General features: G+C 41.4%; 1 protein-coding gene across 1 annotated transcript in view; it reads left to right on the forward strand.

Annotated features, from left to right (window-relative positions):
* Positions 1-23,158, forward strand: part of LOC310951212 (ERC protein 2) — a gene marked incomplete at both ends in the record, with an annotated part of 120,614 nt that overhangs the window by 61,186 nt on the left and 36,270 nt on the right. Inside the window, 5 exons of the mRNA XM_083919333.1 lie at positions 1,202-1,243; positions 2,867-3,060; positions 11,041-11,134; positions 18,671-18,823; positions 22,592-22,756. Of these exons, the coding sequence (XP_083775459.1) occupies positions 1,202-1,243; positions 2,867-3,060; positions 11,041-11,134; positions 18,671-18,823; positions 22,592-22,756 (648 nt within the window). The remainder of the gene's footprint in view (positions 1-1,201; positions 1,244-2,866; positions 3,061-11,040; positions 11,135-18,670; positions 18,824-22,591; positions 22,757-23,158) is intronic.

Here is a 23,158-nt window from a genome sequence, read left to right on the forward strand (position 1 = left end):
AATGACTCTGCTTACTTTCCAGAGGGCCAAGTGCTCCCCCTTTTCACAACATTTTATCCTTAGTAAAGGCCCATGTGTGTACACATAAAGTGACAAGCTTATCAGGCTCTTTAAGGTCACATGTGGCACATATTGTAGACAGGTTAGTCAAACTCAAGTACTCTGTTTTGTGTACCGAAGTACATAAAACAACAGAGTCATAGTCTACAATAATGTCATCATTGAAATTTTGAGTGTGTATTTTAACATTTACAGATGTGTTCCTGCTAAGCTGCCTAATTATGCATGCCTGTATCTAAAGACCTTTTGAACATTTTGTTTTGCTCCATATGCTGTGCCCATGGCTGTATCTCCCATACGCAGGGGCCAATTTATGCATATGGTTTATCTGATGGGTTTCTTATAATGGGAAAGAGGCAGCATGTTCAGATTGGCTAGTAGTAATAGTTAACAGACACTCCTTGGGGTTTTTTCTAATGACAGACTCAAGCTGCATACATAGTCCCAGACCTACAGTATGTAGACCTGACAATAAATTGCTAAGTGTGTGCGTGTGTGTGTGTGTGTTTGTGCGTGCGCTCACTTGATGATGTTTAAACGAGTGGCCTCAGCTGTTTCAACAAGTTAAACAATCTTTGCAAACACAGTAGACAGAGAGAAGTAAAGACCAAGCAAAAGAGGGAGAGGTAGAGAGAAAGATAATTCTAGGGTACAAACTTCCTCTGGGATATTTCTCTCAGAAATGAAATAATGCATCAGTGTAACTCTGTTTTTTTTTCAACATTTTGCTTAGAAAAAATATGTAAGATGTTTGGTGGTCTCATAAAATTGCTGCCAAACAGAGGGAGACGGTAATTTTATGATGATAATGACTGAACTGCAAACTCTACATGACGGGTGCCCCAGGGAGACAACTGATAGACTCAAACCACAGGAAAGCATGCAGCAGAAGAACAGGGGGGTATGAATGGATGAGAGTGGATGAGTTCATAGATTAGTTCTGCTTCAGCTAGATTGTGACCCTAACCACATAGTCAGGATTGACTTACCTTTTCCTTTAGGTTTCAAAGTTACCCATGCACGATGATGTAACAGCTGACCCTTTGCAATTGTCATCTTTTAGTCTTAGAGGATGTTAAAAATGGGTAACTGTACTTTGTTCTTACAGTATATTCTTATTTTAACATGTATTAACTTCCAGCTGCCAGCCAGTGTTGATGGGCTACGAGCAGGAAGCCCCACGGTAGGTTCTGTTATCGCACATCTCTTATTTGTTTGTGCCTGCTCACGTATGTGCTGTGCTGTGTGTGCGTGTGCGGGCAGAGGCCATTTTCGGACATCTCAGACTCTCTCAGTTCTCTGTTGCCAGACTTTAACTGTAATTTGCCTGAGCTGTATTTTTTCATGCTTAGCTCAACATCCATCAGCCCTATCTGCCCTTTCTCATTTTCAGCTACATTTTGTCATTCTTAGCTTTGCTTGGTCAGGCACACCTGCATTTTCAGCCAAGCAACAACCCCAGGAGTTGAAAAATTAAGCCAACGTGAGGTGCCAAAGATTGCAGTTTCGCAAATGGCCACTTGAGGCTGGCTCCAAAAGTGATTCCATCCATGTTAAAATACCCAACTTTACAGGCAAAGTATGTGCGTACAACCTGGCACAAACCGTAATTTTGGTCTCTACACTTAATTCCCCTTTTAATGAAGGTAAAATAAAGGTATGCATAATTAAGAGCTTGACCACTTTGAGTGACAGGTTGGTACAATAGTGTCCTGCTGCAAAACTCCAGTCTCGGGGCCCCTCCAGCGTCGGGACCCATGGTGGAAAATAACCTCTAGGGGTCTCTCAATAAAAAAACTGTCATGAAGTAGAGTGGTGGGACCATGGGAACTGTAGTCTTTAATGCGGATGAATATCCCAGGGAGAAATAATATTTACGGTCAATGTATTGAAGTTTTATTGAGGTTACGTTAAGGAACGCTTATTCACTTTATTTAATTTCACTATAATGAACTAGCCGCATTGTTTTCTCTTTGTTGTGGTAACTAGTGTAGCATGAAGCATGGATGAATTAGCAAACTAGCTAAGGTTGGAACTTAGCTAATACTTCATCATTCAGCACATTGCTATCGCCAGAAGAGAGACAACTTTGTTCGTCTCATTTTCTGTAACCTGTTTATCATGAAAGCAAGGTAGAATTAGCAAGCAAGCTACATAGCTAACCGTTAATCTCTCTTCCATCCTTCAGCTCTCAGCATACTAATGTATTGCCGTAATGCTAACTTAATCATACTGTGGAAACAGTTCCAGTTGAGGCTTATCACTTTTAAATATATGTATTGTTTGTGAGTACAGATTTATTATGGTCCCTCCCACCCAGCACACCATATCTTCCACCTGCTGCACTCAGGGTGGCGCTACAGCTGCCTACCAAAACAACCTGCTTCAAAAAACAGTTTCTACCCATATACAATACAAACTATAAACACTCTATGACAATATCACCATTATCATCATCATCATTAAATAATGTTGAATCTTGGTCTTATGGTCATTAACTAGGTTCATTCTTATGTTACTCAAATTATCCAAAACTAGTCTGTAGCTGGTTCATAAGGAGTTCAGAAGAGGACAGCTAGGTCTAATGGATGTAAAGTAAGTGTGACAAATTAGAGTTTAAACTGAACATTCAGCTAAATCTGACAGTGATCTTTAATAAAGAACAGCTTTTGTAAAGCTAAGTCTTAGATTTCCTAAATTGGCCACAGTAGATCTGCTTAACACCGCCCTAATAATAATGTATGCAGTATATTGTGGTTATCTCCAATATATCCACTCCCTCTGTGTTCTTCCTTCCTCCACAAAGATTCAAAACGCAGAAGAAGCAGTCCGGAAGTGTCCAGACATCACAGATCGTCTGAGGCTTCTGGAGCAGGAAGTGGCCCGCAACAAAGAAGAATCTGGGAAGTCGCAAGGGGAGGTGGAAAGGCTAAAGGCAGCTCTGAGGGATGCTGAGATGGACAAATTGTCCAAGGAGAAGAAAATTGCTGATCTTGAGAGGTGAGGGTCAAAAATTCTGTGACATTCATATCCATAACAAGACACCATCTGGGTGTCCTCGGAGAGCAGTGCCCTTTCAAGTGACCGGATCTTTGTAAGATCTAAATTCATTCCTAAGTGCTCTATTTATAAAGGAGTAATCCACGAGACATAAACTGTCTAGATTGTGTCCTCCCAGCACTTGAAACCACTTCCACGCTGTCATGCTTTTTGCCTGATGTAATCACACTCTAGATATGCACACTGACCTATGTACATGTGTTGTTTTTAATCTTGTGGCTTAATGTCTTATTATTTGTTTCCGTGTTCCAATGTCTGCAGACCTGGGTAAGTAGTTCTTAGTGTGCCTGTTAATCATATCATCATAATACTGCCAACACTGTCCATAGCCATCACTCTTGACATCATGCCGTAACTATTGTGTAGGTTTTTTTTTAACTGTCCCTAGTTGGAAATTTGGGGCCTTTTGACTCAAAGCTGATTTCCAGGAAGCTCAGATTTGACTAACCCAGTGGGACAGTATATGTTCAATGTATTTACGGCAAACAATCTCTGTCCTCATTTCTGCCACAGTTATAACACAATGAGAGACTTTATATGTTTCTTGATTTAAATCACAGAGACTTATAGCCTCTCCGTCGTGTTGGCTTCTGCAAAACTTCTTCACATTTCATTGTTATCACGAGTGCTGTGCACATGTGTGTTTTTCCTCATATGTGTCTGTAAACCCAACAGGTAAGTGGTTTTGTTTCTGTCTTTGAACAACTGGAAATGCATTCAGCAAATGTGTGTGCGTATGTTTGTGTGTGCATGTGTGTTTTTGAGTATGCCAGGAAGGCAGCCAGCGGCATGCCAGTGGGAGGTGGTGTATCCAGCCCAGACACTGGCTGTTTATACTACTCTGTTTATTACTGGCGCAGTGCTACTCAATTATCATCTGATTTATGGATTGGCATGGTGTTTATATGTGCCCAAATGAGTGGTTGTTTTTTGCCAACACAGAGGTTCTGAGTGTGTGTGTGTGTGTGTGTGTGTGTGTGTGTGTGTGTGTGTGTGTGTGTGTGTGTGTGTGTGTGTGTGTGTGTGTGTGTGTGTGTGTGTGTGTGTGTGTGTGTGTGTGTGTGTGTGTGTGTGTGTGTGTGTGTGTGTGTGTGTGTGTGTGTGTGTTTTTGTGTGCGTGCGCGTGCATGTGTGTGTGTGTTTAACAAAGAAGCAAAGAAAGAGGCATGTTTTTGTATGTGTGTATCTGACCTTGGAGCGGTCATAGTGAGTTGTGTGCCGGTTGGCGTGTCTGTGTATGTAGATTAATAGTGGTTGGTTTCTTTGTTGGTGGCTCGCCAACCTCACAGAAGAAGCCATGAGTGTGAAAAAGGCATGTGAAAAAACTGTTTCTTAACACACGTTGGCCCCAATCAGGTGTGTTAATGCTAGTTATGGTTCTAAAAGGCTTAAAATGTATCTGGATGGGCTGCATGAACCGAATCCAACAGAATTTCCTGTCTCATTCATTACCCGTTTTACAGACTCTCCACTCTGGCATGGAAACCGCATGCTAACTGACTCAAACTGTGTGGGAATGCATAAGCATCAAGTATAATAGAGATACAGTAGCTCCTGCAGAGTTTGTTCACACAGTCTACTCTCTATTGTACTGTGTTTATGCATGCGTCACACCTCCACCTCTACATGTGTCAACTCACATGCAGCTGTCACTGGAGTGTGTGCATGCACATGTGTGTTACTCTGTGCATTTAATTTCTGTGCACAGAAATTTGTGGGACAGGAGTGTTTGGAAATGTTGGAAGAGTTTTCCCATCAGCTCATCCATCTTATCAGGGCTGCTGTCTCATTGATGTCAGCCAGTCACTCCTATCAGTTTAACCCTTCCCCTCTGGTCAGCATGTACGGCTCAGAGGTCACATGCAGGTCAGCTTCAGGTTATCAGAGGAGAATCGACTGCAGTCATACACTGCTGCTGTAGTATGTAAAATAAAATAAAACTGAATATATTTTTAAGCACAAACCCATACTTCAGATATTTTCTCATACTCACTCATATGCTTAGTTCCAACCCTTTCACGTTATCAATGGAAATTCGGATTTAACAGAGACATTGTTACATTTTTTGACATTTTTTGCATGTGTATGTCAGCACACATGTGGTATGTGACAGCATGGGCGTATGAGTGTGTCTTTGTGCTGATTGGACTTCTGTGTAAATCAGTGCGAGATGTGTCTGGGCAGAGGATGAATGTCTTTTTAATCAGAGTGTTTCTGTTGGAACTCAGTCAGATGGCCTATTAACCACTATCTGAATGGAGAGAGAGAAGAACAGATGAGGAAAAAGACACTTTCTCATCCAGTTGGCAATACAGCAGAGAGAGTCAAAGATAAATGTAGCCAGCAGGTCATTGTAATAAATACCTTCCAGCACAGGGGAGTATCGCTCACAGCTATTTCATAGCTTAGATCTCCTAGTGATCTGCTGTAAGTCCTCAGTGATAACATTAGGTATTTTATTGCTGGTGTTTTATTTACTGTCGTGTGGGTGTAAATCCTAGATAATCTGCCTGAATGATCAAATACACTGAAGAGGCTTTATGGAAAGCATCCGTATCAGGTGTTAACACTAATGCTAAAAGTAAAAGTAGAACTCTGAAAGTAATGGTTACTGACCACATGGAGCAGTTTGTGCACATATGTTGGACTAAAATGGAAAACTTAATACATTTCATAGTATGACATAGTAGGAATGTTTCATTCCTATTTATTACCTATGAAATCATTTAAAGCGTAATTGTGGTGTAAAATCAGTGCCTGTTTCTATAAGTCCCCCTTCCGAAAAAGCCCAGTCTGCTCTGATTGGTCAGCGTTTCCGGGTCTTCAGCATCTGCACCATGGGCGCCTCTGCATCATCAATGCAGCCGAGGAAAAACTTTAGTGGCACTTCTGACCTATTGAAAGTATAGTTGTGACATTACAACTATACTTAAGTCCTGGCAGCTTGTTAAATTGTCAACAGAAGGAGCCCAGTGAATATTGAATTTTGTCATTTACTTCTTCATGGTTATATATTCTTAACTAGTGGAGTTATTTTGTATAGTTCTTAACGCTGTTACAGTCCTATGTTTTTTATTTCTCTGCGATGATGTGGGAGCTAAACTTTGATAAATAAATCAGCCTTCCTGTCTCACCATATCACAGCTATTGACGTGGTAAGCGCTGTGGTATGTAAGGGAGGGTTCCAGGAAAAGGGAGGCGTGTGTGTATATGTAAACATACAACCCCATTTGCCAAAAAAAGGGACGAAACCCCATATGTCCCAGAATATCTGATATTAATAAATTATACATCTAATGAGCCTGTGAATGTTCTCATTTGTCCAGGTCATCATTATCCCCAGAGCAATTTCAGTCAAAAGCAACTGGACCAGTCCCAGCCTGGTCAGTTGCGTACATGAACTGATGAAGCCTCTTGGATGAGAGGTGAAACGTCTTTCTAGACAAATAAGCAAGTCCAGTTGCTTTTGACTGAAATTGCTTTGGGGATATACATCTAATGAATTACATTGTCAACCGATTCAAGAAATGAACACTGAGGAAAAAATGAATACATAAAAATATAATAAACAGCTAAATAAACATCATGTTGTCAGTTTCAGTCTATTTAAAAAATTAAAAAATAATAGCTATATGGCACCATTCCTTAATCACAAAAAGCATTGATTTCTGCATTATATGTTTTGTAAATATGTTTTTATATCGATACATAGTAAAAAGCATATACACAGATACCAATAGATATTGATATGTCTGTGACAGGCTAGTATTGACCAATAATATTGGCTGACCCATATATGGATCTGCAACATACTGCATGTGTCAGTGTGGGTGTGCGCATTAAGGGTGACTGAGGTGCATACATGCTGGTATGGAGGAGTTGGTGAGGGTCTGTTAACTGGTAGGAATGGACGGTTTGGACAGATATTTCACACACATAAATACACACACGTAATTTTGGGCCTTATTCCTATGACCATAATCAAGCTTCAGATGTTGAGAAAACCCTTACACTATATGCTTACAAGTAAATACACACATAACTTCTAAAGTCTGTATACAATATTTCAACATGAAAATGTTTGTAAAGAGTGTGTATTTGCTGTCCATACAATTTAAATGTTCATTTCAGCTTTGAAATATACCAGCTTCCTGTTTTACTGTAGAAATATTGTCAAGTTGCACCTGCACTAGAGTGGAGCGTTTCATAACCCACATACAATACATAGATACACTACGTACAGACAGTACATCGTCTCACATTTAAACAAGGAAACACAGGCAGATTAACCTCTCTTCTTTTCTGTTTCACCCTCTCATACACACACATATAATATACAATGGTAGCATTAACATTTGTATTACGATAAGACATGTCTAAGCACCATCAGTAATAAACAGACTTGTTCTGTTTGGATCTCTCAGCACTGCATCTATCGCCTCAGATAAAACAGCCCCCAGTGTTGATCTAACTGCCTCACGCTATACTTACATAGCCCCTTGTTTCTTCCCCTTCTCTCTCTTTTTCCTGTACCCCTCCTCTTTTTGCGCTACAGAAAAATGTATTTATTTCAGATCATATCTGCCTTTTATTTGACATATTGTGCAGCCCTGAGTAGTAACTGCCTTTGTGGGTCATTGTCTACTTAAAATCAGAGGGTTTTGTTCCACTCTGCTGTTTATTAAAAGTGAAGAGGAGGAGACAGTAAGAATCAAGAGTTATGAAGGCGGGATAAAAGTGTGGATTTCTTTCTTAAGAGGTTATTACTCCTTTTAACCTCTATTTACCCAGGAAAGGTCGACTGAGAATGCATACTCTTTTCCAGAAACACCCTATTTAATATTCGCAGTTTCCCACAGATCTGGGAGTGTCACAGTATGACCACAGCTTCCTGCTGTTGGCCACTTAGCAGCTCTGCTGGAGCTAGTCAGTTATCCTTTGTGCCTTGCTCAAGCGCACATCAGCAGTTAAGGAGGTTAGATGATTATTCCTTCATTCTACTTGTCTCAGCACACTTCTAAATGGATGATTAAGACAAAAAGTGAGATACAGAAGGAGAGGACAATAATGTTAAAAGGATCATGGAAAAGAGAGTGAATAAGATTAAGAAAGAACAATAGAAATATGTGTAGAGATACACAAGAGAGAAAAAACACAGAGCCGTGCTTTGACAGCCAGAAATTTAGCGGAGCTGCTTATGTTGGAAGACGGATGTGTGAAATGCTCCAGGTGAAAGAAGCAAGAGGAAATGTGAAAAATTACTTATTACGCTCAGTTTCGGAAAAGGCTGGACTCATGCACAGTGTGCTTTCTCTCACTTCATCTTTCTAAGAAATGTCACAGCAATAAAATACTATTTTCCCCCTATGAATTTACTTATTTCGCTACTCAACAAATCACAGTTCCTCTTCATATTTTCCACTCACATGCAGCCCAGCCCGTCTGCTCCTTATTCACACTCTACATGCCCTCATTTGCCTTCACATTGGTCAAAACACTTACTTCATTTTGCGCTGATGGGCTGATGGGGGTATATCGGCTATCAAAAGGGACCAGCGTGTCTGTTGGTTTATACACCTGTGTCAGTGACGGCTGTGTGTGATAGATGATATGCCCTTATGACAAGTTTGTCCTCCATGGACATGCCTCTGAGCTTATATAAACGCACACACACACACACACACACACACACACACACACACACACACACACACACACACACACACACACACACACACACACACACACACACACACACACACACACACACACACACACACACACACACACACACACACACACACACACACAGCAAAAATCAGAGTATAAACAAATTCCTGCTCACTTTGTAAATATGAGTGCACATGTATGTGTGTGTACATGTGTACTTCCTTCATAATGTTAACAGAATTGAATGATAATCTTTATAGGCAGCCCTTTTCAAAACCCACTTGTATAAATGATAAAAAAAAAAAAAACCCTGTATAAAATCAACAGCAGAGTAATAATAAAAAAAAAGAAACAGGTAAGCCAGAGGCATGAAACGACAGGCCTAATAAACAGACCAACGCTGTGTTTTTGTACATGGGTAGTAATATCAGATATGAATACTGACATAAAGTTCCCCCATCCTGCTTTGTCATCTCTTATTATAACAGATATATCCTCAAAGGTTTTGAAAAACTCTATGTCATGTTTGTGTGTGTTTGGCAAGTGACTGTATTACATTTGTTCATCATCTTGTTAGGTTTATTTCACAGGAATTGCACACCAACATCACTCATAAAAGCTGACATGCACACACCATTCTAAGGGCTGTGACAGCAAATATTTGCCCATATGTGGGGGCAGCTTGTATGTTTTGCCCAGAGTAAACACACCCATGTGGATGGGGAATAATTATGTGGCGCGTTTTAGCAGCTGCTTGGTCACAGCCTGTTTACAGTGTTGGAGGGTTCTCTTAAGCGCTAATTTGTCACTGTCAGCTTTCTCGCACTTTCTATGCATTTATATGCAGTGTGAAGGCCCAACTGGGAGCTCAAAGAGTGTGTTTTGATTCTATTTTGAGAGTGCTTGTGAGAAGAAATAGATTGTGTATAAGTGCAGCTGTGTGTGTCTTATGGTGTATGGGGTTTGTGTGTTCACATGTGTGTCCACCAGTGAGTGTTTGTGTGTGTGTTCATGCATATTTCTATATATTTATATCTGTGTGTGTGTGTGTGTGTGTGTGTGTTTGTGTGTGTGTGTGTGTGTGTGTGTGTGTGTGTGTGTGTGTGTGTGTGTGTGTGTGTGTGTGTGTGTGTGTGTGTGTGTGTGTGTGTGTGTGTGTGTGTGTGTGTGTGTGTGTGTGTGTGTGTGTGTGTGTGTGTGTGTGTGTGTGTGTGCGCGCGTATGCGTGTGTTTGCATGCGTGCGTGTGTGTGTGTCATGGTTCTCTGACTAAGTACCTTCAGTAAAATGACAAGAAGCAAGTCTTTGTGTGGAGGTAAATACACAGACATCCTGGCTGGTTAATACACGGTTTAGCTCTGTAATCAGGACCTCAGCAATGCACAACACTGACAGCAGATTTATTATCGTGTGTGTGTGTGTGTGTGTGTGTGTGTGTGTGTGTGTGTGTGTGTGTGTGTGTGTGTGTGTGTGTGTGTGCGCGCGCGCGCGCGTGCGTGCGTGCGTGCGTGCGTGCCATCCTATCTTCTTATCAGTAGACTTGCACACATCTATTTTTGAGAATGTGTGTTTGTGTGCGTGCATGTGCTTGCATCTCTGCATGTGTTTGTGTGTTGTTGTTGAAGGATTTACACATCACTGTCTCACTTCCATCGGTCAAGTCTTGTCTTGTCCCAGTCTGCCATGTTAGTAAGACAAAACATACGCACACTGTATACTCACTGTAGCCCTACCATTTACCTGCATGATGCAATATGCAGGCCACTGCATATGCATTGAGGCATTTACTCACATGTGCACAGGCCTCATTTGTAGAGACAATAGTGAGGGTAATGTAATTGTTTGACTGTGGGTTAAAAAGTTGCCTAACCCGGCAACATCACAAATTAATATGCAAATTGATTCAACTGACAAAGAACCAGATTATCCTGAACGAAAAAACAAAAAGGAAAATGTTGAGGTCTTGGGAGGTGAACTATTCAAGGCTGGCAACCTTTTCAAAAGTTAGTGTTGAGCCCCTCACTTGCCAACAAAAGCACCATAAAACTGTTGGTGTAAAAAAAAATGTATAAAGTGAACTGGGGCCATTGTATATTGTGCATAGTGGGCATACATCTTTACATACTGAGCATACACCATAATCATGTTGTGTGAGATACAAATATTTTTGTGTTTCATAGTTTAAATGAGATTTATATTTCCTTATTTAGCATCTTTTTATCTGTTGTCACCCATCTTTCTGTCTCTGAAGGCAAATCAAGTCTCCTAACATCCAGAAGCAGACAGTGGTGGGTGAGATGAGGAAAGATGCCCTGATTGATGGACATCCACACTCTGTATCGCAGGTTTGAATATGTGTGTGTGTGTGTGTGTGTTTGCATGTGTAAATTCCTTGTCCTCTTTTTTAGCTCTTCATCACCTCTTCATTCCACAGTGTGCTGATTGGCTCTTACTGTACTAATATACCCTGCCCTCTTCTCTCTTTTTTACGCCTCACTTCTTTTGCTAGCCGTTCCTCGGAAAGAATCATCTTTCCCTTTCCTCTATCTCTCTCCACATTATCTCTATCTGTATAATTCTGCTCTTCTGAACAGAGAGAGATGTTTTTCCAGTCCATCGTGCCTCCTGCTCTCCCTTCCTTAATGCGTCTCAGAGTCAGTCCTAAGTGAAAGAGACAGGCATTTAGTTCTGCAGAAATCAGCTCCATACGCCAGCCAGGAGCGGCGGCATAATAGCTCAGATGGGAAAAGTAAAGAACTGATTAGTGAAGCAAAAGAGAGAATCCTGGTTTACAGTTTTTTGTGTCGTTTGTACAATTCTTTTTAGGTGTCAACACGAGTGTCAGCTGTTTGCTTGACAGTGTGTGTGTGTGTGTGTGTGTGTGTGTGTGTGTGTGTGTGTGTGTGTGTGTGTGTGTGTGTGTGTGTGTGTGTGTGTGTGTGTGTGTGTGTGTGTGTGTGTGTGTGTGTGTGTGTGTGTGTGCATGCTTGCTTGTATGTTAGCCTGCAGAGCTATGCTGAGGTGTTAATATGTTAATATGCAGTGTGCAGCCATGCCAGGTTATTCCCACAGGACCGACGAAAACACCTCTCTGTACCTCGCTGCCAAAAGGAACCATAGTTGCTTTCAGCCTTTTTTTGGTAGAGCTATTTTGTTATTTCTGTGTGTGCTGGCAGGCAGCATCCAACATCCTATTTCCTCTTCTAAACAGTGTCTGAGTAGCACACATTAATATTGCTTCCTGGAAAGAGACATGAATTGAGTGCCAGAAAGAGAGAAAGCATAGGGACAAGTGCAAGGGAATTGTGGTGTTGATGTCAGGGAGATAGATGACTTCCAAAAAAAGAGCAACATGGAAAGTTTCAGAGGTGGTTGAATTTTTTGTTGGTGAATGTTCCATGTGTTAATAAAATACTTACCAGAAATGACACTAGTGTTAAAGCAGATGCAGTTCAAGCTCAAGTTTAAGGTTATTGTCAGTCATCCATATCAAAACCTGGCAAATACTCATATTAGTATCCGAAAATGTAAAAGATCTGTTAACCATGCTAGAGGCATAATATTGCCATGGATGACAATGTCGGTCGGTCGGTCAGTTAGTAGGTTAGTAGGTAGCTCAGACTGAAATGTCTTTTTGAATAGTGTTCACCTGACTTTCACATAGCGCAACCATCAGGTCAAAGTTTCAATTTGTCCAACCCAGTTGATGACGAACTACCTGAAAAACATTCCTATCAGCCTCAGCTGCAATTTGTTTTTGATGCTAATGAGGAAATGTTAACATGCTCACATATTAAACTAAGATGGTGAACACTGTTAACATTATACCTGCTAAACATCAGTATGTTAACTATGGATGGAACGGTTCACAAAATCCACTGTTCGGTTCATATCACGGTTTTGGGGTCACGGTGTTCGGTTCGGTTGCTTTATTCAATTCTTTTTCTAGATTCTAAAAATACCACGTATCGGATCTATAGCCTAATAATTAGATTATTTTTTTAATCATATATTGTTAAGGACATGTCATGCAATCATGCAAAAATTGAAATAATGAGGCTGCTTGTTTAGGGATTACTGTAACAATCTCAAATTAAAGTGAAGTGGGATTTTGAAACAGTAGGAGAGACACTGCTGCATTTACGCATTTATATATTTATTTGGCAAAAAGGTAAACAATTGTTTGCCTTCTACTGTGCCTTCGGTAAGAATATTAACTCTTATACATTATCAAATCTTTAAAAAAATGAAGAAAATAGGTATTCTTTCACTAAAATACGCACAAACAGCAATCACTGAACTGAAATAGGCTACATCAGGGCTATTCAATTACTTTTGAATTGGGGCCGGTTTACGGAAATTATCAAAAATGAGGGGCTGGAAAAATACGAGCATCACATTAATAGATATTGTAAAACAATGCAACATATATTGTCTTTATTTTATCAATGTAAATAGTAGTCATAGGCCTCAAAGTGCAACAAGCTTAACAATCCTTGTTAAATTAACAAACCTGTTAACCAGAGGTTTTCACTCAATTATTGGACTAAAGTACAAGTTTGAGGCTCTTGTCCTTTACTTGAGTATTTTATTTACATGCTACTTTATTCTTCTACTCCACTATAAATCAGTGGAAATATTCTACTTTTAACGCCACTACATTTATCTGATTACTTTAGTAACTAGTTACTTTACCAGGCTTACAAGCACATATGAAACATTAGTTTATTCATCCAAAACTGGACTGACAAAAATTAACGTAACAAATGCAGAGTAGCAGGATTTTTCTGAAAATTCCTTATCAACTTGTACTCTTTACACACCAATATCGCTGCAGAGTAAACACAGGCTTCAAAGTGACAGAAACAAAAACTTCTCTGTCCATTCTCTGGTGAACTGACGGTTTTCTGTGACAACCTTTCTTTTTTTCAGAGTAGAAAGAGAAATTGCGGTGGTGAATTAACCACGGATTTAACCAGACAGAAACGATTGAGTACAACAACAGAGCGGAGCTTAGCAAGCTGTTGCCAAGAGGATTCAGTACCCGCAAAGAAGATCGTAGCGGGAGTGTGCGTAGCGCTGTTGCCGCCAGGATTTGACGCATGTAGACAGTAGTGCTGAGATAGATACGAGAAAGGACAGTGGTCATGAATTACTTTTTCACACAGGCTTCTACTCAAAGGGCCATATATTCCCTTTAAAAAAATACAATGTCCATAATATTTTCATTCCCTGATTGTCAGATCTTAATAGGAACTTTAGTTTTTCCACCTGGAAACAAAGTTCTGTATCTGGTATACAATCATATAAATATGGCCCAAGGCTTACACTACATTGCACCTCATAAACCGAACAGTAAACACGTGTCCCAAACCGTGACAAGCGTACCGAACGGGATGGATTTTTTTAATAAACCGTTCCACCCCTAATGTTAACATTGAGAATGTACCTAAGTACAGCCTTGCAGCAGCACTTGTGACATCACAAACGTACAAAGTCCTGACGGCTCGTTTAAAGGCGCAGTTTCTGAATATGGGCTGTATGCATTTTTTCTGTGGATTTAACATTTTGATACTTTCAGAGTATTTATACAGCACTTCGACCTGCTATATAATTACAAAAAGACGTGAAAATCTCACTTTTTACCATATTGGACCTAAACAAATAAGCAAGACCCTGAAAAAAGAAGACCTGAGGGGCCTGTTGTACAGCACAATTGCAACTGTAAATACTATAATATGATATAAAGATAAGCTAGAATACTGTAGAACATACAAAAATCTAACTAATTAAGAGTCAGAATGGCCACCATGTATCCCAGCTCACTATCTATGATGTTCATACGTATGTTTTTAAAACAGTATGCATTCTATACATTGTGTTTGCTCAGCGGTCATGTTGCGTATCTTGCTCTCTTTCCCCTCCTCGCTCACTCTCTCTCCATTTATCTTTGGGTCCATCAGGAACACAGCACGCTCCAAGGGTAAACACAAACAAACAGGGCCTTCCCTCACTGCTCCCTCTTCCCATCCATCCAGAGGTTTATGTGGGATGGAGTGATAGCATCTCTCCGCTCCATCGTCTCCATCGCGCCACGCTGCACTTCACAAACACAGAACAAACACACATCGGAAATGTTCTATTGAAGCCTTCACAAAGGCCTTGTTTTTCCCTTTTATCTGTAAGGAGGAGGCATTAGACACTCAATACCCCCCTCTCCCCCCACCTCCTCCCTTCTCTATTTAGACACACAAGGATTATAGAAACTTTTACTTTGTATCTGGGGACAGTTAGAAGATAGACGTATTTCAGGATTTCATTCCCTCCAGACTTCTTCCCACAGCCTGTTCATTTGACTGAAACTGTATATGAAACTACTGGCTATGCTTAACATGTTTTAAGTCATGAAAAAGGACACATAAAGGTTGATGTTAGACACTTAGCTTTTTGACAGCGACAGATATCTATGTGCTGTATGCATGTGTGTGTCTGAAGCTGAGGATCATCCCACACAGCTGCTGGAAATGTGCATTCTCTCACTCCCTGCTCGTTTACTTTAGTGATTATAATCCCTCCATCAAACCAGAAAGGGCCAGACTCCATAATGATCCTTCCCAAGGGCATAAGGTGATGATTGCTGCTGCAGAGGCAATTATCTTTCCATTTCTCCCCACTCTCTGTATCTCACTTGCCCTTTTTTCCATTCTTTTTATTCTTGAAAGCCAGCAATATTCTCTTGTTACTAATAAAACTCACATAACACACAGATATGCACTGACACAGACAGACAGACACATATACTGCACAAACACACGCACGGACACACACAGGCAGACACAGCTTTCTGGTCAGGTTTCACTCAGAGGTCCAGCGGTGGCAGCCCCATCTCAGTGGGGTGTGTGTGTGTGTGTGTGTGTGTGCGAGTGTGTGTGAGCGTGCATGTGTGTGTTACTGTCTGTTAGGCGGGGTCGGCCCAGTACTTGTTGATTCTGGTGCATCGAATTACTGCCCGTCTGTCACATTCAATTACAGCTTTGGACTGCAGACGCACACAGCCTGCCTCTGTACATGTGTGTGCGGGTGTTTGTCGCGCACCTCCAGCTGTGTCGTGCTGACGTGACGAGCCACAAGTATCCGCTTGTGATTTGGCTAACTTGGCACTATTTTCATCGCACTCAGTTAGTCGGTTTTAGTCAGTATCACTAAATTAGTCAGTTGTTTAGCCTTTTGTGGTCATCTGAAGATACATCTTGAGAGCTGGCTTGACCACTATGCATGATACAGTTACCATGTTAAAACTCTTTAACTCCTTGAACTTTAATATTTATTAGAGGCAGTTCATAGACCATTCATATGCATCTTGCATGTTCCTTGCACTGTCTAGTAAAACAACTTTTTTGCTTGACTTTTTTCAGTTCCCCAAGCATTTAGCATATCCCTTTTTACTGTCAGAATAGATTGACCATGTGTGAGGCACTGTTTAACTTCAAGCTCTTTACTGTATATTCAGTAACAAAAATTTGCCTATTCAGATTAATGTCAGACTTAGTAATAAGGTTAGACATGCACACTATCAATAAGCGCCATAAATATACAAGCAGCCGTTTCTGAAATTAAATCAGAGTTTAAGAGCTTGCAACTTGACTCTTTTACTCATTTTTTTACTCGTTTGTTGCTTCCAAAAATGCACACACTCACTTGCAAGTTGTTGCTTATACTGTGTCATATTCAATTGATTCATGCTTTTGCAAGTAAATGGTAAATGGACTTGTACTTATATAGCGCCTTTCTAGTCATCTGACTACTCAAGGCGCTTCACAGTGTCTGTCACATTCACCCATTCACACAGACATTCACACTGATGGCAGTGGACATCTACATACCATCCAATCTGATCTAACCATTCACACCACATTTACACACCCATGCGCAGCACGGGGAGCAATTCAGGGTTCAGTGTCTTGCCCAAGGACACTTCGACATGTGGACCGGGGGGAGATGGGGATCGAACCACCAATCTCTCGAACAGAGGACGACCCACTCTGCCACCAAGCCACAGCCGCCCACAAGTCTGTTGTGAAGTTTGTGGTGCTTCCAGTGTTTATTCTAACCCTCCAAACACCCATCTGCTTTTTTTTTTGACAGCAGGTAGCTGCTCTCACACAGACATGCGATATGTAACCATTGATATCAAAGCAATACCGCACGAGAGAGAGAGAGAGTGCTGTTGTACTGAATATTGGCTGTGATTATCGTCAGTACAATAGCACAACCTTCGATTGTGATATTGCTTTCATAAAACCATTATACAAGTGCCATCTATTAGTTAACAGTAATAAGCAACAACAGATTAGGTTTTGTTTGTTTGTTTGTTGTATTTATTTTGCTCCACCGACACAAATAGTTCCACATCTGGACTTGGACTGGACTGTTGCCAGGCGACACATAAACATTTTCCTGTGCGCTAGCTTGCTTCTTTGTATGAGCTAGGTCTACATGTTACAGCAGACCAGTTACTTTCTATCATGTACATTTATCTTTGTTTCCATTTTTTATGTAACCAGTGGAATAAGAGTATGTTGACAGTCACTTTGATGGCACTTGCCATTCTGACAGTATGTTGCTTCAATGAACGATGATATTCATGTTATATAATGTTAGCGTTAGCATCATTTTTTACCCGTAATGTTCATGTTACAGCAGCCATGTGAGCACACTTGGAGGTTTGCACTGAAGGATCGATGCTTCTTTCCCTCCCTTCATCCTCTTCTGATGACAATTCATAATTTAACTCAAACATTATTTGTGGTGTACATGTTCATCTTTGCAGTGCAAAGTTTAACAACTAGAGATAGGCTAACCAGGCTTAATATAATTAATGGTTATTAAAACACTTGTAAAGCAGAGTGATACATAGTTAAAAGTCCCTGTGATGTTTTACGGCATATCAGCTGCTGATATGCTACTTCTCTTCATGAAAGGCTGCACAAACGGTGGCTAGACAAGTGTTTACATGAGGTTTGATATTCAATAGTTGTGACTTTGTATTTTATTTCCTATAACATCTGCTCTGATGCTTTCGGCTAGTGCAGGTTTTGTTACTCAGTGTGCACTTGGCACACCCCTAATTTGGGTTTGGCAACAAGTGTAACTGAAGTCTTCTTTGTTCAGTTTGAAAATGACTCCTTGTCAATGTGACTCCAAGGCTTCTGCACTGCTCCCAGAAAAGTGTGAACATGTGAACTTGAAGGCGAGTCAACTATTGTAGAGTGGGACAGCGTTTAAATGGAGAGAGAGAGAGAGAGAGAGAGAGAGAGAGAGAGAGAGAGAGAGAGAGAGAGAGAGAGAGAGAGAGAGAGAGGTTTATTATTTCTGTCCAGTGTTTTCTTTCACAGTTCCATCACCCAGTGTGGAGAGCGATTTTTCTTGTGGGAGGCCACACACAAACTGTGCATGTGGACGTGCACAGTCTACACTATACACCCACACCCACACATGCACACACTCATGGATGTCGTCAAAGGTCACAGCACTTACACACTCTTTCTCTCAATCACTTATCACTCTTTTCTGTCATGGCTGTGTCTTTCTTCTGAGAGAAATCTTGTTCTTCTCTCACTGCAGCTTTTTTTTACTTCCTCAAGTCTTTCCTTTTGTCCCTATTTTACATGGATTGGATTGCTTTTAGCAGAGGGATCATCAAATACAACTTTTTCTCAAATTGTATTTTGTCTGTATACTGTAGTATTATTCCAGTGCTCAACATGATGGTGAGTTTTTTTTAAACAAAAAATACTCAAAAACAATTGTCCCCCTGGCTTTTGCTGCTTTGCTTCCAACCCTCCTCATCCTCCTCCTCTGAACTTCTTTCGCCCCCTCAGCTTCCTCTTTCACCTTCCCAGGATGCCATGCGGGAGACAGCAGATCGGATCAGGGAGTTGGAGAGGGCACTGAGGGAGAGCATGAACACCTCCGCACATAGGGAGGCTCTTTGGGCGCAAGAGGAGACTGCCCGTGTTCAGGCCCAGAGACAGGTTTACCTGATGTTTCACACACGGATGAAGACTCGAATCCAGCATACTCATATACACACATTTTCACACACCCAGATAGTCTCATGTGTCCCTGTATAGGCAGTCCTTTAAAACTGAGTCCAGGTAAAGACTCACCACGACTAAGAAGCACCACTGAGAATATGAGAGGAACTTAACTGCACCCCCATGTGGCTCAGAGTGTAACTGCAGATGAATCCCCTATGTTGCTCTTAATCAACAAATAGCTTTACTACAACATTGACAGTTTTGGTTTGCTTCCTGTCTGTTACTTTCTTTTTTTTCTTAATTCAGTTTTTATTCTCTAATCATGCTGTTTTGAAATTTAAAACTAAAACAAAAACTTCCAGCATCCGCCTCTCAATTTCTGTCTCTCATAAGTTTGCAATTGCACGCTTGAAAATCTGAGCATATGTTTAACACATTGTGAGTTTATGTGCATGCAATCAGAATTCATTAACAGTAGACGTGTAGTCTTGATGGAGTACAGGCTTCCCTTTTACTCTACAGGCCCTGCTGCTATCTATCTGTCTTTCTGACTGCCAGCTGCTCAGTCTACATCTTTAAATGAACCCAAGTGTGTGTGCATTTATAATGTGTCTGTGTGTGCATGTGTCTATGTGTCTGTGTGTGTGTTTATGAGAGTGTAGGTGTGTCTGTGGTGGGAAAGAGAAACAGGGCAAGGGAGTGTGTTTCCTCCTGGTGTGAGTGTGCATTTGAATGAGAATGACCTTACATTACTGATGAGTGCCACAAGTAATATGAGTGCAATTGGCGGTTAAAAGAAGAACTAACATTTTGAGGTAGAATGATGGCTGCGTTGCTTTAGACACATACATACGAAAACACACACACACACACACACACACACACACACACACACAGATATCCAAAGACAGAATCTGATAGAGGAGAACTTTAAAGATGAAATGAGGAGATTGGTGAACAAAGCGGGAAAGTAAGAGGAGGTCAAACTCAGTTTAGAAAATTCTGTGAGAGCCAATGCTAACTGTGTCTTGTTTTTTTCTCTTTTCTTTTGCAATTTCTGTACTTTACACGCTTGACTTACAGTCAGCATGGATACTGTGTTTATCAAACAATATTCTGATCCACCGAGAAGTCCGAAAGAAAGTATATTTATGTCTGTGGGACTTTTCGCACGCATAGAGGTGGATGATTCAGCTTTGACCTAAGTTTACCCTGTGCAGCCAGAATCAGGAAAATCCTTTCCTAACTTATGACACGTTAACACTCATTGACCCCAAAAGTCAAAGTGCTTTCATTTCAAGTCAAATCAGACCTTACATATAGGAAATATAATGAGCCAGCATTAAATCATACTGGCGGCTGCTCTTGACACGTGTTGAGTTAGAATAGAGTTTCAGTCGCGCTACTGACACAAGGAAAAGTACCCATTTGGCCTGACACCAATGTGGATGCTCATTGCTACAGTAGGTGCCGTCCATGCACTGAACTTTGTAAGTCAGCATGATGTCACCGCATAAGGAGGCAGCGAGTCAACATGCCACTGACATGCAGTTACACTGTCGTCAGTCAACTGCCGCTATCGCCTCAGACTCCGGAGAAACAGAGCATGTTTGGAAAGGGATGTTGGGGGAATAGGGAGAGTTACAGGTCCTTCTGAAGCATCACCTGACCCTGGCACCATTTCAGAGCGCCCTGCCAGACTCACATTCCCCCACCCCCCACCCCCCCTCACTCTTTCCTTGGTTTTCTTCTTTCTTCTCCCCTCTGTCCCAGAGTAATCAGTCTCATGATGTGTAATGCGCTGAAAGTCTTCCATCAGCCTGACCTGCTGAAATGGAGCATGGGTAAATGCCCTGGGTCACTTCTCTTCACACCCCTGCTCTCTAAGTCTCTCACTCTGTCTCTGCTTCTCTCAGTCTCTTGTCTTTCTCCTTCCATCATTTCTGCCGTCTATCCATTGTCCCGAGCCTCGTTCTTTCCCATCTGCCTTCTTAAGTTGTCCCACCAAATTATCCCCATGCTCTCTGTCCCTTTTTTCTCCATCTCTGTTCCTGTCTCTCTCCTTTTCTCCCCCTTTGTGGCGTTTGAACTAGGCCTCTGAACCAGCAACACCGACGCAAATGGACAAGAGGGATTTGGCCCTTACCTCTGAGCCCCCAATCAGCTTAGCAACTAAAGGGGCTTTTGGCCAGTCTTACTGAGCCTTTAGCCTGGCTGGGGGGCTTTGCCTTGAAGTTGAGCTAAATTAGCACGCACAGGCTCACAGCTAAGCTGATTAGGTCCCTAATTTCACTAAAATGCATTGTATTCCTTATTAATGATGTGATTGTGAAGTTAGGACTAACCTGGGTGGTGGACTAATGGGGGACTGGGAGGTAGGCAGTTGGCACATGAGGATTGATAGACATGTGGTGTGTGTAAATGGAGTGTGTGTGTGTGTGTGTGTGTGTGTGTGTGTGTGTGTGTGTGTGTGTGTGTGTGTGTTTGTGTGTGTGTGAGTGACCCTTGGCTTTCAAGATGAAAAGACTGGTTTTGGACTCTTTTAAGCCTGAAAGAAGACATCAAACGTTAAACATGGTGTGATTTTGGATGGTTGGATGTCTTGTTGATATTGGGTATATTAAATGCTGGATATGACTGAGGTCAGTTGTTGTTGGCGGGGATGTGAGGTGTATTTTAATTTAAAACAATGCTTTGTTACATTTCCAGGAGGTTATGATTGAAAGTTGTCACCGTTTTGAATTTCTGTATTCCCCACTTGCTTTGCTTTCTCCCTTTCTTCTCTCACTCCATATGTGATATTCATGAACAGCCAGTGCGCACATTATCTGACATCTGTGAAACACACCTAGAAAACCAACGGAGATGGAGAGTGTCCTGAAAATGTGTGAACGATTTGGCCCCTTCATAAAAGAGGCCCATTCCTTTTTTTCATGTCCTACCCCATGGAGTGATTTCCCCTAATACTCCCTCTCTCTTTGTTTTGCTTCTCCTTCACTTTCCCTTTGTTCATTTGAGATCCAACGCTTAAGAATTTACTGTTTGATTATCTGTTATCACAAATCTGCCGAACTGAACAAAGATAAATTCTTAAATTCTCGCAGCCTTGTGTTTGCATCATTTAAACGAGCCCGCCTAGTTCGGCATCCTATTGTAAAGTAGTTGTTGTCCGACAATTAGACACTTCCTGTCTTGGGATAATGACGCCCTGAGGTCACATCCTGTCTGTCAGACACGCAGGTTGGTTGGCCTGCATGGCTGGAGGGCATGTGTGTGCAGAGGGAGGAGATGTAGTTGAGAGGTTGAGCATTATTTTCACCTGCTTTAAAGTAGAGCCACACTTGAGAGTGAGATAAAATAAGTGGAAAAAGGTGGGAGAGAAGAGGGAACCCTTGTTTCCACTCCAAGGGTCAGCGGACATATCATTCAACTAACCTTTGAACCTCAGTAATTTCACCCTCTCCTAGATGTCAACCATTCCTTCATGTTCATGTTTAGGTAGTCATTTCACCTCATTCCAGCATTCACACATCCTCCGAAATACTTACATACATGCTTGCAGACAAATGAAAGGGCACAAAAGTGTGTATCTGATGACTTTATATCCTTGTGTATGTATTTGCATGTGCAAGTATAGATCTTGTATATTTAACTTGAATGTAATATTTTACATGATTTATTGAACACAGAGCCGTGCAGGTGACTATTCTGGTATGTTTTGATACTGTTTAAACCTGTGTGTATATGTCTCCCCTTTAATAGTTGGAGGAGCTGATGGGGGCTTTGGAGAAGACACGCCAGGAGCTGGATGCCACCAAGCTTCATCTGTCCTCCACTCAGCAGTCCCTGCATGAGAGAGACGGACACCTTAACAGTCTTCGCCAGGACAGACGCAAACAGCTGGAGGAGATTCTGGAGATGAAGTCAGTGTCCCATTCTCAGACATCTGTCTTTATATACAACACCTACATCTATTTATATCGTATCTGTCTATCTACCTTAATCTATCTTTTACCGTGTGTGTGTGTGTGTGTGTGTGTGTGTGTGTGTGTGTGTGTGTGTGTGTGTGTGTGTGTGTGTGTGTGTGTGTGTGTGTGTGTGTGTGTGTGTGTGTGTGTGTGTGTGTGTGTGTGTGTGTGTGTGTGCGTGCGTGCGTGCGTGCGTGCGTGCGTGTGTGTGTGTGTGCGTGCGTGCGGGCGTGCGTGCGTGCCATCCTATCTTCTTATCAGTAGACTAGCACACATCTATTTTTGAGAATGTGTGTTTGTGTGCGTGCATGTGCTTGCATCTCTGCATGTGTTTGTGTGTTGTTGTTGAAGGATTTACACA

Source organism: Echiichthys vipera, assembly GCF_963691815.1.
Source record: "Echiichthys vipera genome assembly, chromosome: 9".
Lineage (NCBI taxonomy): Eukaryota > Metazoa > Chordata > Actinopteri > Perciformes > Trachinidae > Echiichthys > Echiichthys vipera.